Genomic DNA, 12,412 nt, shown 5'->3' on the forward strand with positions numbered 1-12,412 from the left:
CGTCTTCTTGTGTATCTTAATACACATGTCTCGAGGTATGTATAACTCCAGCTATAGTTATTTAACTACTGCTTGGATGTCTGGTTTAGTTTTATATCTACTTACTATAGCCACTGCTTTCCTCGGTTATGTACTACCATGGGGACAGATGAGTTTCTGGGGTGCTACAGTCATTACTAATCTCCTTTCTCCAATACCATATTTAGTACCTTGGTTACTCGGTGGATACTATGTATCTGATGTAACATTAAAACGATTCTTTGTATTGCACTTTATATTACCTTTTGTAGGTTGCATTCTAATTGTATTACACATCTTCTATTTACATTTAAATGGTTCTAGTAACCCTGCAGGTATTGATTCCGCACTTAAAGTAGCCTTCTATCCTCATATGTTAATGACCGATGCTAAATGTCTATCCTATCTAATTGGTTTAATTTTCTTACAAACGGCTTTTGGTTTGATTGAATTATCGCACCCAGATAACTCCATACCAGTGAACCGGTTTGTAACTCCGCTTCATATCGTACCTGAATGGTACTTTTTAGCATATTATGCGGTGTTAAAAGTAATCCCATCCAAAACCGGTGGTTTGTTAGTATTTATGTCCTCTCTCATTAACTTAGCTCTTTTATCTGAAATTCGAGCTTTGAATACTCGAATGTTGATACGACAACATTTTATGACTCGAAATGTAGTCAGTGGATGGGTAATTATTTGGGTATACAGTATGATCTTCTTGATTATTATTGGTAGTGCTATTCCACAAGCGACTTATATCTTATATGGTAGATTAGCTACTATCGTATATCTTACTACCGGATTGGTTCTATGCTTATACTAAATCAATAGTTATAATGACTACAGCTTCCAAGCAAACATGATTACCGTGATATTGAAATCCAACACTTTTAGCTGTCTTAAGCAGTCCAGTGGGGTGGTGGTGTACTGCAATCATAAAGAACTTGGTTGTCTGTATCTCATAACCGGAGTCATCTTCAGTATTCTAGGAACTATAATGTCTTTGTTTATTCGATTTGAGTGAACACATAAGATCATCGAATTTAACGGTATGCTCCTGAAAGTAACGGTACAAGCTGTAAAAAAGGACTCCTTAACTTAAACTGAGGAGTCAAGTAGGTACAAACCGTACAAGGATTAATTATGTCCATCTGTGCATCTAAGTTGAGACTATCGGTTATATATTTTAGACGCTAACTTCCCGGCTAAACTTTGACTTATTAAACCAGCCTGGGATCATAAAAGTACTATGTATGGTAAGATTGAGCGTGAACATTGGATGTCACCATGGTTATAGTTACGGTACATATATAAAATCTACAGTACGATTTGAGATTTGTTACGTGACGAGCGGTGTGTTTAAGACTAGTTTACATGCGCTCATTTTAATATGTAGTTATTTAACGAAGTTCTATTGTGCTAGCATGGTTTCGAGAACACACCAAATTTCCATGAGTCTATTCCGGGCACACCTCGTCTTTTATCGGTGTGCTCTCAATCTAAATTCATCTTATAACTTTGGTTTCTTAGTTGCAATTACCTTTGTACTCCAAATAATTACAGGTATCACTTTAGCGTTCCGATATACTTCTGAAGCATCTTGTGCATTTGCTAGTGTTCAACATCTAGTTAGAGAGGTAGCAGCAGGATGGGAATTTAGGATGTTGCATGCAACAACTGCTTCTTTCGTCTTCTTGTGTATCTTAATACACATGTCTCGAGGTATGTATAACTCCAGCTATAGTTATTTAACTACTGCTTGGATGTCTGGTTTAGTTTTATATCTACTTACTATAGCCACTGCTTTCCTCGGTTATGTACTACCATGGGGACAGATGAGTTTCTGGGGTGCTACAGTCATTACTAATCTCCTTTCTCCAATACCATATTTAGTACCTTGGTTACTCGGTGGATACTATGTATCTGATGTAACATTAAAACGATTCTTTGTATTGCACTTTATATTACCTTTTGTAGGTTGCATTCTAATTGTATTACACATCTTCTATTTACATTTAAATGGTTCTAGTAACCCTGCAGGTATTGATTCCGCACTTAAAGTAGCCTTCTATCCTCATATGTTAATGACCGATGCTAAATGTCTATCCTATCTAATTGGTTTAATTTTCTTACAAACGGCTTTTGGTTTGATTGAATTATCGCACCCAGATAACTCCATACCAGTGAACCGGTTTGTAACTCCGCTTCATATCGTACCTGAATGGTACTTTTTAGCATATTATGCGGTGTTAAAAGTAATCCCATCCAAAACCGGTGGTTTGTTAGTATTTATGTTATCAACATGTCAATGAAATATCAACAACGATGAAACTTATTTGGTTAACATAACAACATAGAAGGTAAAGCTGGATTACGTTCAAACTTTACACTGGATACGTTTCAATGTTAACTTACTAAATACCATGGGAGCGAAGAGAATCTAATATGTAACTCCGTTCATGGAAATCAAAAGAGCTTTCACTGATTGTATTTATGAAACGTGATTAGTTCACCTAGCCAACACGATCCGGTTGTTTGGGAATAATATCCCTATTTAAGGGATTGATATGTGCTACAATAACACAGTCGGTACGAAGTCGAAACAAGGTAGTTGATGGTGAACCAGTGGCTGAACAAACCTTTTTATTGATTATGCTGACTTTAGTCCCGAGAAACTACAGTTCTGCTTAAACTGAGGAGTCAAGTAGGTACAAACCGTACAAGGATTAATTATGTCCATCTGTGCATCTAAGTTGAGACTATCGGTTATATATTTTAGACGCTAACTTCCCGGCTAAACTTTGACTTATTAAACCAGCCTGGGATCATAAAAGTACTATGTATGGTAAGATTGAGCGTGAACATTGGATGTCACCATGGTTATAGTTACGGTACATATATAAAATCTACAGTACGATTTGAGATTTGTTACGTGACGAGCGGTGTGTTTAAGACTAGTTTACATGCGCTCATTTTAATATGTAGTTATTTAACGAAGTTCTATTGTGCTAGCATGGTTTCGAGAACACACCAAATTTCCATGAGTCTATTCCGGGCACACCTCGTCTTTTATCGGTGTGCTCTCAATCTAAATTCATCTTATAACTTTGGTTTCTTAGTTGCAATTACCTTTGTACTCCAAATAATTACAGGTATCACTTTAGCGTTCCGATATACTTCTGAAGCATCTTGTGCATTTGCTAGTGTTCAACATCTAGTTAGAGAGGTAGCAGCAGGATGGGAATTTAGGATGTTGCATGCAACAACTGCTTCTTTCGTCTTCTTGTGTATCTTAATACACATGTCTCGAGGTATGTATAACTCCAGCTATAGTTATTTAACTACTGCTTGGATGTCTGGTTTAGTTTTATATCTACTTACTATAGCCACTGCTTTCCTCGGTTATGTACTACCATGGGGACAGATGAGTTTCTGGGGTGCTACAGTCATTACTAATCTCCTTTCTCCAATACCATATTTAGTACCTTGGTTACTCGGTGGATACTATGTATCTGATGTAACATTAAAACGATTCTTTGTATTGCACTTTATATTACCTTTTGTAGGTTGCATTCTAATTGTATTACACATCTTCTATTTACATTTAAATGGTTCTAGTAACCCTGCAGGTATTGATTCCGCACTTAAAGTAGCCTTCTATCCTCATATGTTAATGACCGATGCTAAATGTCTATCCTATCTAATTGGTTTAATTTTCTTACAAACGGCTTTTGGTTTGATTGAATTATCGCACCCAGATAACTCCATACCAGTGAACCGGTTTGTAACTCCGCTTCATATCGTACCTGAATGGTACTTTTTAGCATATTATGCGGTGTTAAAAGTAATCCCATCCAAAACCGGTGGTTTGTTAGTATTTATGTTATCAACATGTCAATGAAATATCAACAACGATGAAACTTATTTGGTTAACATAACAACATAGAAGGTAAAGCTGGATTACGTTCAAACTTTACACTGGATACGTTTCAATGTTAACTTACTAAATACCATGGGAGCGAAGAGAATCTAATATGTAACTCCGTTCATGGAAATCAAAAGAGCTTTCACGCTATCTCTAGTGCCTGTCGAGTCGCTCAAGGAAGATTTGATCCTGTATATGATTTAAGGGATGTAAAGGTGCTCAGGGTCTAACCGTCGGGCCATCTGGATCCTCATATTCAAAGATAATTCTATTTAAGAAAGTTTTAGATAAACGACATGTGAAGAGTCGGACCAACTTTCACGCACGACGATAATTACCCGACAAGGATTTACCTACCTTTGGACCGTCATAATACAGCCGCCGTTTACATTTTACTGCACCGGGCAGGGATTATATACTATACCTCTACAGTGGTATTAGCAGTATCTAGTGTTGATGTACAACAGACGCTCTCCTTGTTCCACTACCTAACCATAATCTATTGTTCCAGATATTAAGGAATGTACGCTTCATATAACTACACAACGTTATGCCAAGAAGGATACCAGAGTTACCCTGATTATCTTTGTTATATTAATACATGTTGTTCAATTGGTTTCTATATCCACAATAGTTATCATCTTAACTATGCTCTGCATTAAGTATAGTGGTATCCAGCGTATATTTGAAAAACCAACATTTGTATACAAGCTGTACGAATATCATGACATTCACTTTGGTAGTCGCCTTCTTAATGTTAGTCTGTACGGAATACTTAGGACTATCTCTTTATATTAATGATAATGCATTTGGGTAATGACTTTTCATCTTAACTGGTATACATTTTTAGCCATGTTATTGTTGGAGCTATCCTTGTATTCTTCACTCAAAGTATCTATAGTTCTTTAGTTACTTACATGCCTACAAGCTCTATAATGCTAAGCAAATCTAAGGTATGTTATGCAAGATCTTTACAGAACCATTCACTATTTTATATCTACACTTTGTAGAAACCATGTGGATATTAATCCACATTACATTCTATCTCTAAATCATATAACGGTCGTAAGGTACGCCGGGGATAACAGGTCAGATAATATTGGAGTTCTAATCCTCGGATTGTATCAGCACCTCCATGTCGGCTCATTACTCCCTGTTATTGAACAAGATTCAGTTAGGAACGCTAGTTCACCGTCAGATGTAATACGTGAGCTGGGTTAAGAACGTCTGGAGACAGTTTGTTCCCTATCTACCATTAATATCTAATTGGTTTAATTTTCTTACAAACGGCTTTTGTTTGATTGAATTATCGCACCCAGATAACTCCATACCAGTGAACCGGTTTGTAACTCCGCTTCATATCGTACCTGATGGTACTTTTTAGCATATTATGCGGTGTTAAAAGTAATCCCATCCAAAAACCGGTGGTTTGTTAGTATTTATGTTATCAACATGTCAATGAAATATCAACAACGATGAAACTTATTTGGTTAACATAACAACATAGAAGGTAAAGCTGGATTACGTTCAAACTTTACACTGGATACGTTTCAATGTTAACTTACTAAATACCATGGGAGCGAAGAGAATCTAATATGTAACTCCGTTCATGGAAATCAAAAGAGCTTTCACTGATGTATTTATGAAACGTGATTAGTTCACCTAGCAACACGATCCGGTTGTTTGGAATAATATCCCTATTTAAGGGATTGATATGTGCTACAATAACACAGTCGGTACGAAGTCGAAACAAGGTAGTTGATTGGTGAACCAGTGGCTGAACAAACCTTTTTATTGATTATGCTGACTTTAGTCCCGAGAAACTACAGTTCTGCTTAAACTGAGGAGTCAAGTAGGTTACAAACCGTACAAGGATTAATTATGTCCATCTGTGCATCTAAGTTGAGGACTATCGGTTATATATTTTAGACGCTAACTTCCCGGCTAAACTTTGACTTATTAAACCAGCCTGGGATCATAAAAGTACTATGTATGGTAAGATTGAGCGTGAACATTGGATGTCACCATGGTTATAGTTACGGTACATATATAAAATCTACAGTACGATTTGAGATTTGTTACGTGACGAGCGGTGTGTTTAAGACTAGTTTACATGCGCTCATTTTAATATGTAGTTATTTAACGAAGTTCTATTGTGCTAGCATGGTTTCGAGAACACACCAAATTTCCATGAGTCTATTCCGGGCACACCTCGTCTTTTATCGGTGTGCTCTCAATCTAAATTCATCTTATAACTTTGGTTTCTTAGTTGCAATTACCTTTGTACTCCAAATAATTACAGGTATCACTTTAGCGTTCCGATATACTTCTGAAGCATCTTGTGCATTTGCTAGTGTTCAACATCTAGTTAGAGAGGTAGCAGCAGGATGGGAATTTAGGATGTTGCATGCAACAACTGCTTCTTTCGTCTTCTTGTGTATCTTAATACACATGTCTCGAGGTATGTATAACTCCAGCTATAGTTATTTAACTACTGCTTGGATGTCTGGTTTAGTTTTATATCTACTTACTATAGCCACTGCTTTCCTCGGTTATGTACTACCATGGGGACAGATGAGTTTCTGGGGTGCTACAGTCATTACTAATCTCCTTTCTCCAATACCATATTTAGTACCTTGGTTACTCGGTGGATACTATGTATCTGATGTAACATTAAAACGATTCTTTGTATTGCACTTTATATTACCTTTTGTAGGTTGCATTCTAATTGTATTACACATCTTCTATTTACATTTAAATGGTTCTAGTAACCCTGCAGGTATTGATTCCGCACTTAAAGTAGCCTTCTATCCTCATATGTTAATGACCGATGCTAAATGTCTATCCTATCTAATTGGTTTAATTTTCTTACAAACGGCTTTTGGTTTGATTGAATTATCGCACCCAGATAACTCCATACCAGTGAACCGGTTTGTAACTCCGCTTCATATCGTACCTGAATGGTACTTTTTAGCATATTATGCGGTGTTAAAAGTAATCCCATCCAAAACCGGTGGTTTGTTAGTATTTATGTCCTCTCTCATTAACTTAGCTCTTTTATCTGAAATTCGAGCTTTGAATACTCGAATGTTGATACGACAACATTTTATGACTCGAAATGTAGTCAGTGGATGGGTAATTATTTGGGTATACAGTATGATCTTCTTGATTATTATTGGTAGTGCTATTCCACAAGCGACTTATATCTTATATGGTAGATTAGCTACTATCGTATATCTTACTACCGGATTGGTTCTATGCTTATACTAAATCAATAGTTATAATGACTACAGCTTCCAAGCAAACATGATTACCGTGATATTGAAATCCAACACTTTTAGCTGTCTTAAGCAGTCCAGTGGGGTGTGGTTGTAACTGCAATCATAAAGAACTTGGTTGTCTGTATCTCATAACCGGAGTCATCTTCAGTATTCTAGGAACTATAATGTCTTTGTTTATTCGATTTGAGTGAACACATAAGATCATCGAATTTAACGGTATGCTCCTGAAAGTAACGGTACAAGCTGTAAACAAAGGACTCCTTAACTTAAACTGAGGAGTCAAGTAGGTACAAACCGTACAAGGATTAATTATGTCCATCTGTGCATCTAAGTTGAGACTATCGGTTATATATTTTAGACGCTAACTTCCCGGCTAAACATCCCTTTTCTTTGAAACACACTTCCCTTCTCGCCGTTAGCATGATCTCAAAGTACCAGAAGCCATGTGATCTATATAGTATAACGGGACATTAGACCGAACCTGCGATAGATAAATATATCTTGGATGATTGTATATTAGCGGCTAAATGTCAATCAAACATGCGAATTTTAGGTTTTCCATGAAATCTATTTGGAAGAAGAGGCTTGATAGTACTACCGTAAGTACATAATATACAGTCCCAGCAGTAGCGGTTAAACTATAGAAGAGTCGAGTATTATCCATGCATACCAGGCGTAAAAAGCGTTCATCCAGTTACTAAACAGGTGCCAGGCCAACAAGAATCCGATCCGTGTATTCCGTACAGACTAACATTAAGAAGGCGACTACCAAAGTGAATGTCATGATATTCGTACAGCTTGTATACAAATGTTGGTTTTTTCAAATATACGCTGGATACCACTATACTTAATGCACTTAACATGATGGTCATGAAAAGCACAAGAGAACTTGATCCGGTAAACAAAGACCTTCAAGATCTAAACCAGTAGTCCAACTCGTAGTATATACTCCCCAGAAAAAGGTAGTTTATATCAACCTAGGAATCCCATTTTAGTAAGTGTAACATGGAGTCTAGCTTCAGTTGTTATCTGATTGGTATTGCATGCCTGGTGACTTAGAATATGATTCTTATTAATGGGAGCACAGTTCCCTGGTATCCAATCCAGTGCTCTGCTTGGGCATTGAAACTAACCCACAGTTCAACCCTGTATTATAAAATCCAGTAGACTCATGTCCTTGTCGTTTATATAAATCTATTAATGCTTGTCAAGTTTCCTTGTATCTAGTTAGCTCACTGCGTATTAGGATCAGCCAAAAAGAGTTCACTAATGGTACTAGAAAATAGGAGATCGCGTTAGTTCTTGGGAAAACGACTTCCGAACCACCAATATATATTGGTACAAAGAAGTTACCATATCCTCCGTACAAAGCAGGCATTAAGAACATAAAGATCATAGCTAGCCATGTATCGTTATTATCACATATAAGTAGCTATCGTCTCTGTACAAATGATCCGCGATCCAGAACTGTATAACTCAAATCGAATAAACAAAGACATTATAGTTCCTAGAATACTGAAGATGAACTCCGGTTATGAGATACAGACAACCAAGTTCTTTATGATTGCAGTACACCACCACCCCACTGGACTGCTTAAGACAGCTAAAAGTGTTGATTTCAATATCACGGTAATCATGTTTGCTTGGAAGCTGTAGTCATTATAACTATTGATTTAGTATAAGCATAGAACCAATCCGGTAGTAAGATATACGATAGTAGCTAATCTACCATATAAGATATAAGTCGCTTGTGGAATAGCACTACCAATAATAATCAAGAAGATCATACTGTATACCCAAATAATTACCCATCCACTGACTACATTTCGAGTCATAAAATGTTGTCGTATCAACATTCGAGTATTCAAAGCTCGAATTTCAGATAAAAGAGCTAAGTTAATGAGAGAGGACATAAATACTAACAAACCACCGGTTTTGGATGGGATTACTTTTAACACCGCATAATATGCTAAAAAGTACCATTCAGGTACGATATGAAGCGGAGTTACAAACCGGTTCACTGGTATGGAGTTATCTGGGTGCGATAATTCAATCAAACCAAAAGCCGTTTGTAAGAAAATTAAACCAATTAGATAGGATAGACATTTAGCATCGGTCATTAACATATGAGGATAGAAGGCTACTTTAAGTGCGGAATCAATACCTGCAGGGTTACTAGAACCATTTAAATGTAAATAGAAGATGTGTAATACAATTAGAATGCAACCTACAAAAAGTAATATAAAGTGCAATACAAGAATCGTTTTAATGTTACATCAGATACATAGTATCCACCGAGTAACCAAGGTACTAAATATGGTATTGGAGAAAGGAGATTTAGTAATGACTGTAGCACCCAGAAACTCATCTGTCCCCATGGTAGTACATAACCAGGAAAGCAGTGGCTATAGTAAGTAGATATAAAACTAAACCAGACATCCAAGCAGTAGTTAAATAACTATAGCTGGAGTTATACATACCTCGAGACATGTGTATTAAGATACACAAGAAGACGAAAGAAGCAGTTGTTGCATGCAACATCCTAAATTCCCATCCTGCTGCTACCTCTCTAACTAGATGTTGAACACTAGCAAATGCACAAGATGCTTCAGAAGTATATCGGAACGCTAAAGTGATACCTGTAATTATTTGGAGTACAAAGTAATTGCAACTAAGAAACCAAAGTTATAAGATGAATTTAGATTGAGAGCACACCGATAAAAGACGAGGTGTGCCCGGAATAGACTCATGGAATTTGGTGTGTTCTCGAAACCATGCTAGCACAATAGAACTTCGTTAAATAACTACATATTAAAATGAGCGCATGTAAAACTAGTCTTAAACACACCGCTCGTCACGTAACAAATCTCAAATCGTACTGTAGATTTTATATATGTACCGTAACTATAACCATGGTGACATCCAATGTTCACGCTCAATCTTACCATACATAGTACTTTTATGATCCCAGGCTGGTTTAATAAGTCAAAGTTTAGCCGGGAAGTTAGCGTCTAAAATATATAACCGATAGTCTCAACTTAGATGCACAGATGACATAATTAATCCTTGTACGTTTGTACCTACTTGACTCCTCAGTTTAAGTTAAGGAGTCCTTTGTTTACAGCTTTGTACCGTTACTTTCAGGAGCATACCGTTAAATTCGATGATTCTTATGTGTTCATCATCAAATCGAATAAACAAAGACATTATAGTTCTAGAATACTGAAGATGACTCCGGTTATGAGATACAGAACAACAAGTTCTTTATGATTGCAGTACACCACCACCCCACTGGACTGCTTAAGACAGCTAAAAGTGTTGGATTTCAATATCCTACTACATTTAAGATTATTCCACATCGGTTATGTTCTAGGCGTAATATATGGATTCTTGTTCTCACTCATCTTAACAGCGAGAGAAAACTACTACTCAGATGCTAGTCTAATCAGTAGCATCGTACTTGGAGTTATCATCTCTGAGACAGGATTATTTATCAGCTTTTTCTGGGAGTATATACTACGAGTTGGACTACTGGTTTAGATCTTGAAGGTCTTTGTTTACCGGATCCAAGTTCTCTTGTGCTTTTCATTGACCATCATGTTAAGTGCATTAGCAGAGCATAGTTAAGATGATAACTATTGTGGATTATAGAACCAATTGAACACCATGTATTAATATAACAAAGATAATCAGGGTAATCTGGTATCCTTCTTGGCATAACGTTGAAACCAAGTATATGCATAGGGATGAAAATTAATAAGATACTACCTAAGAAGACTACAAACCAGATGCTTAAATATGGAGAAGCACCGGTATTTACATGGAATAGATTTACAGTATCTCCGAACATATCTCTGCTATAGAAGATAAAGCCACATATAGTAGCTAGTACTGCACCAAGAGATAATACGAAATGGAAATGAGCTACAATATAGTATGTATCATGTAGGGCAATATCCATACCAGCGTTACCCATAACTACACCTGTAGTACCACCTAGAGTAAACAATAGGATAAAACTAAGAGCAGCCCATAGATCTACAGTTCTTGTAGTTGTATGGCTAGCCATATAGGTACCTAACCAGTTGAAAATCTTAGTACCGGTAGGAATTGCAATCATAATAGTCATAGCAGAGAAATAAGCTCTGGTATCTACCTCTAGACCGACTGTCATCATATGATGTGCCCATACTAAGGAACCTAGAATAGAAATACAACCCATAGCTAAGATCATAGATTGTCCACCGAAGACAGATCTAGCAGCATACATAGATAATGTCTGCGAGACTACACCAAAAGCAGGTAAAATTAGAATGTATACCTCTGGATGTCCGAAGAACCAGAATAGATGTTGATAAAGTACACTATCACCAGAATACATAGAATCATAAAATTCAGTGTTTACGTGTAGATCAAGAAGGATCATAACTAATCCACCAGTAAGAATAGGTAGAGTGAAGACTAACATAAGGGCAGTAAATATGATAGCCCAGATATATAGAATATAGTTCTTAGCACCAGCATTAGAACCCATGAAGACGCAAGTACCAAGGAAGTTAATAGAACTTAAAATACTACTAATTCCTAGTACTGCAAGACCTCCGATAATCCAATCAGTTGCCTCTGGATTTAACACCATCAAGCTAGTACTTAGTGGAGGATACATTGTCCAACCAAGACCACTACCAAACTCGGAACAAATACTTTGAGTTAACAACACAGAACCTAATGGTACTAGAAAATAGGAGATCGCGTTAGTTCTTGGGAAAACGACTTCCGAACCACCAATATATATTGGTACAAAGAAGTTACCATATCCTCCGTACAAAGCAGGCATTAAGAACATAAAGATCATAGCTAGGCCATGTATCGTTATTATCACATTATAAGTAGCTATCGTCTCTGTACAATGATCCGCGATCCAGAACTGTATAACTCAAATCGAATAAACAAAGACATTATAGTTCCTAGAATACTGAAGATGACTCCGGTTATGAGATACAGACAACCAAGTTCTTTATGATTGCAGTACACCACCACCCCACTGGACTGCTTAAGACAGCTAAAAGTGTTGGATTTCAATATCACGGTAATCATGTTTGCTTGGAAGCTGTAGTCATTATAACTATTGATTTAGTATAAGCATAGAACCAATCCGGTAGTAAGATATACGATAGTAGCTAAT

At 36.8% G+C, this 12,412-nt stretch overlaps 3 protein-coding genes across 3 annotated transcripts; all 3 read left to right on the top strand.

Moving 5' to 3' along the window:
* Window positions 1–1,472: 1,472 nt before the first annotated feature.
* BESB_021990 (cytochrome b) lies at window positions 1,473–2,333 on the top strand (the record flags this gene model as incomplete). The annotated part of the gene is made up of 1 exon (XM_029360902.1): window positions 1,473–2,333. The coding sequence occupies one exon, from the start codon at window positions 1,473–1,475 to the stop codon at window positions 2,331–2,333; it is 861 nt and encodes a 286-aa protein (XP_029214747.1).
* Window positions 2,334–2,588: 255 nt separating this feature from the next.
* BESB_022000 (cytochrome b) lies at window positions 2,589–3,922 on the top strand (the record flags this gene model as incomplete). Its single annotated transcript, XM_029360903.1, has 2 exons — window positions 2,589–2,610; window positions 3,174–3,922. 2 exons carry the CDS (start codon window positions 2,589–2,591, stop codon window positions 3,920–3,922), a joined length of 771 nt encoding a protein of 256 aa, XP_029214748.1.
* Window positions 3,923–6,136: 2,214 nt separating this feature from the next.
* BESB_022010 (cytochrome b) lies at window positions 6,137–7,216 on the top strand (the record flags this gene model as incomplete). Its single annotated transcript, XM_029360904.1, has 1 exon — window positions 6,137–7,216. One exon carries the CDS (start codon window positions 6,137–6,139, stop codon window positions 7,214–7,216), a length of 1,080 nt encoding a protein of 359 aa, XP_029214749.1.
* Between the last annotated feature and the right edge of the window lie 5,196 nt (window positions 7,217–12,412).

This window comes from Besnoitia besnoiti (assembly GCF_002563875.1).
Source record: "Besnoitia besnoiti strain Bb-Ger1 chromosome Unknown contig00120, whole genome shotgun sequence".
NCBI lineage: Eukaryota > Apicomplexa > Conoidasida > Eucoccidiorida > Sarcocystidae > Besnoitia > Besnoitia besnoiti.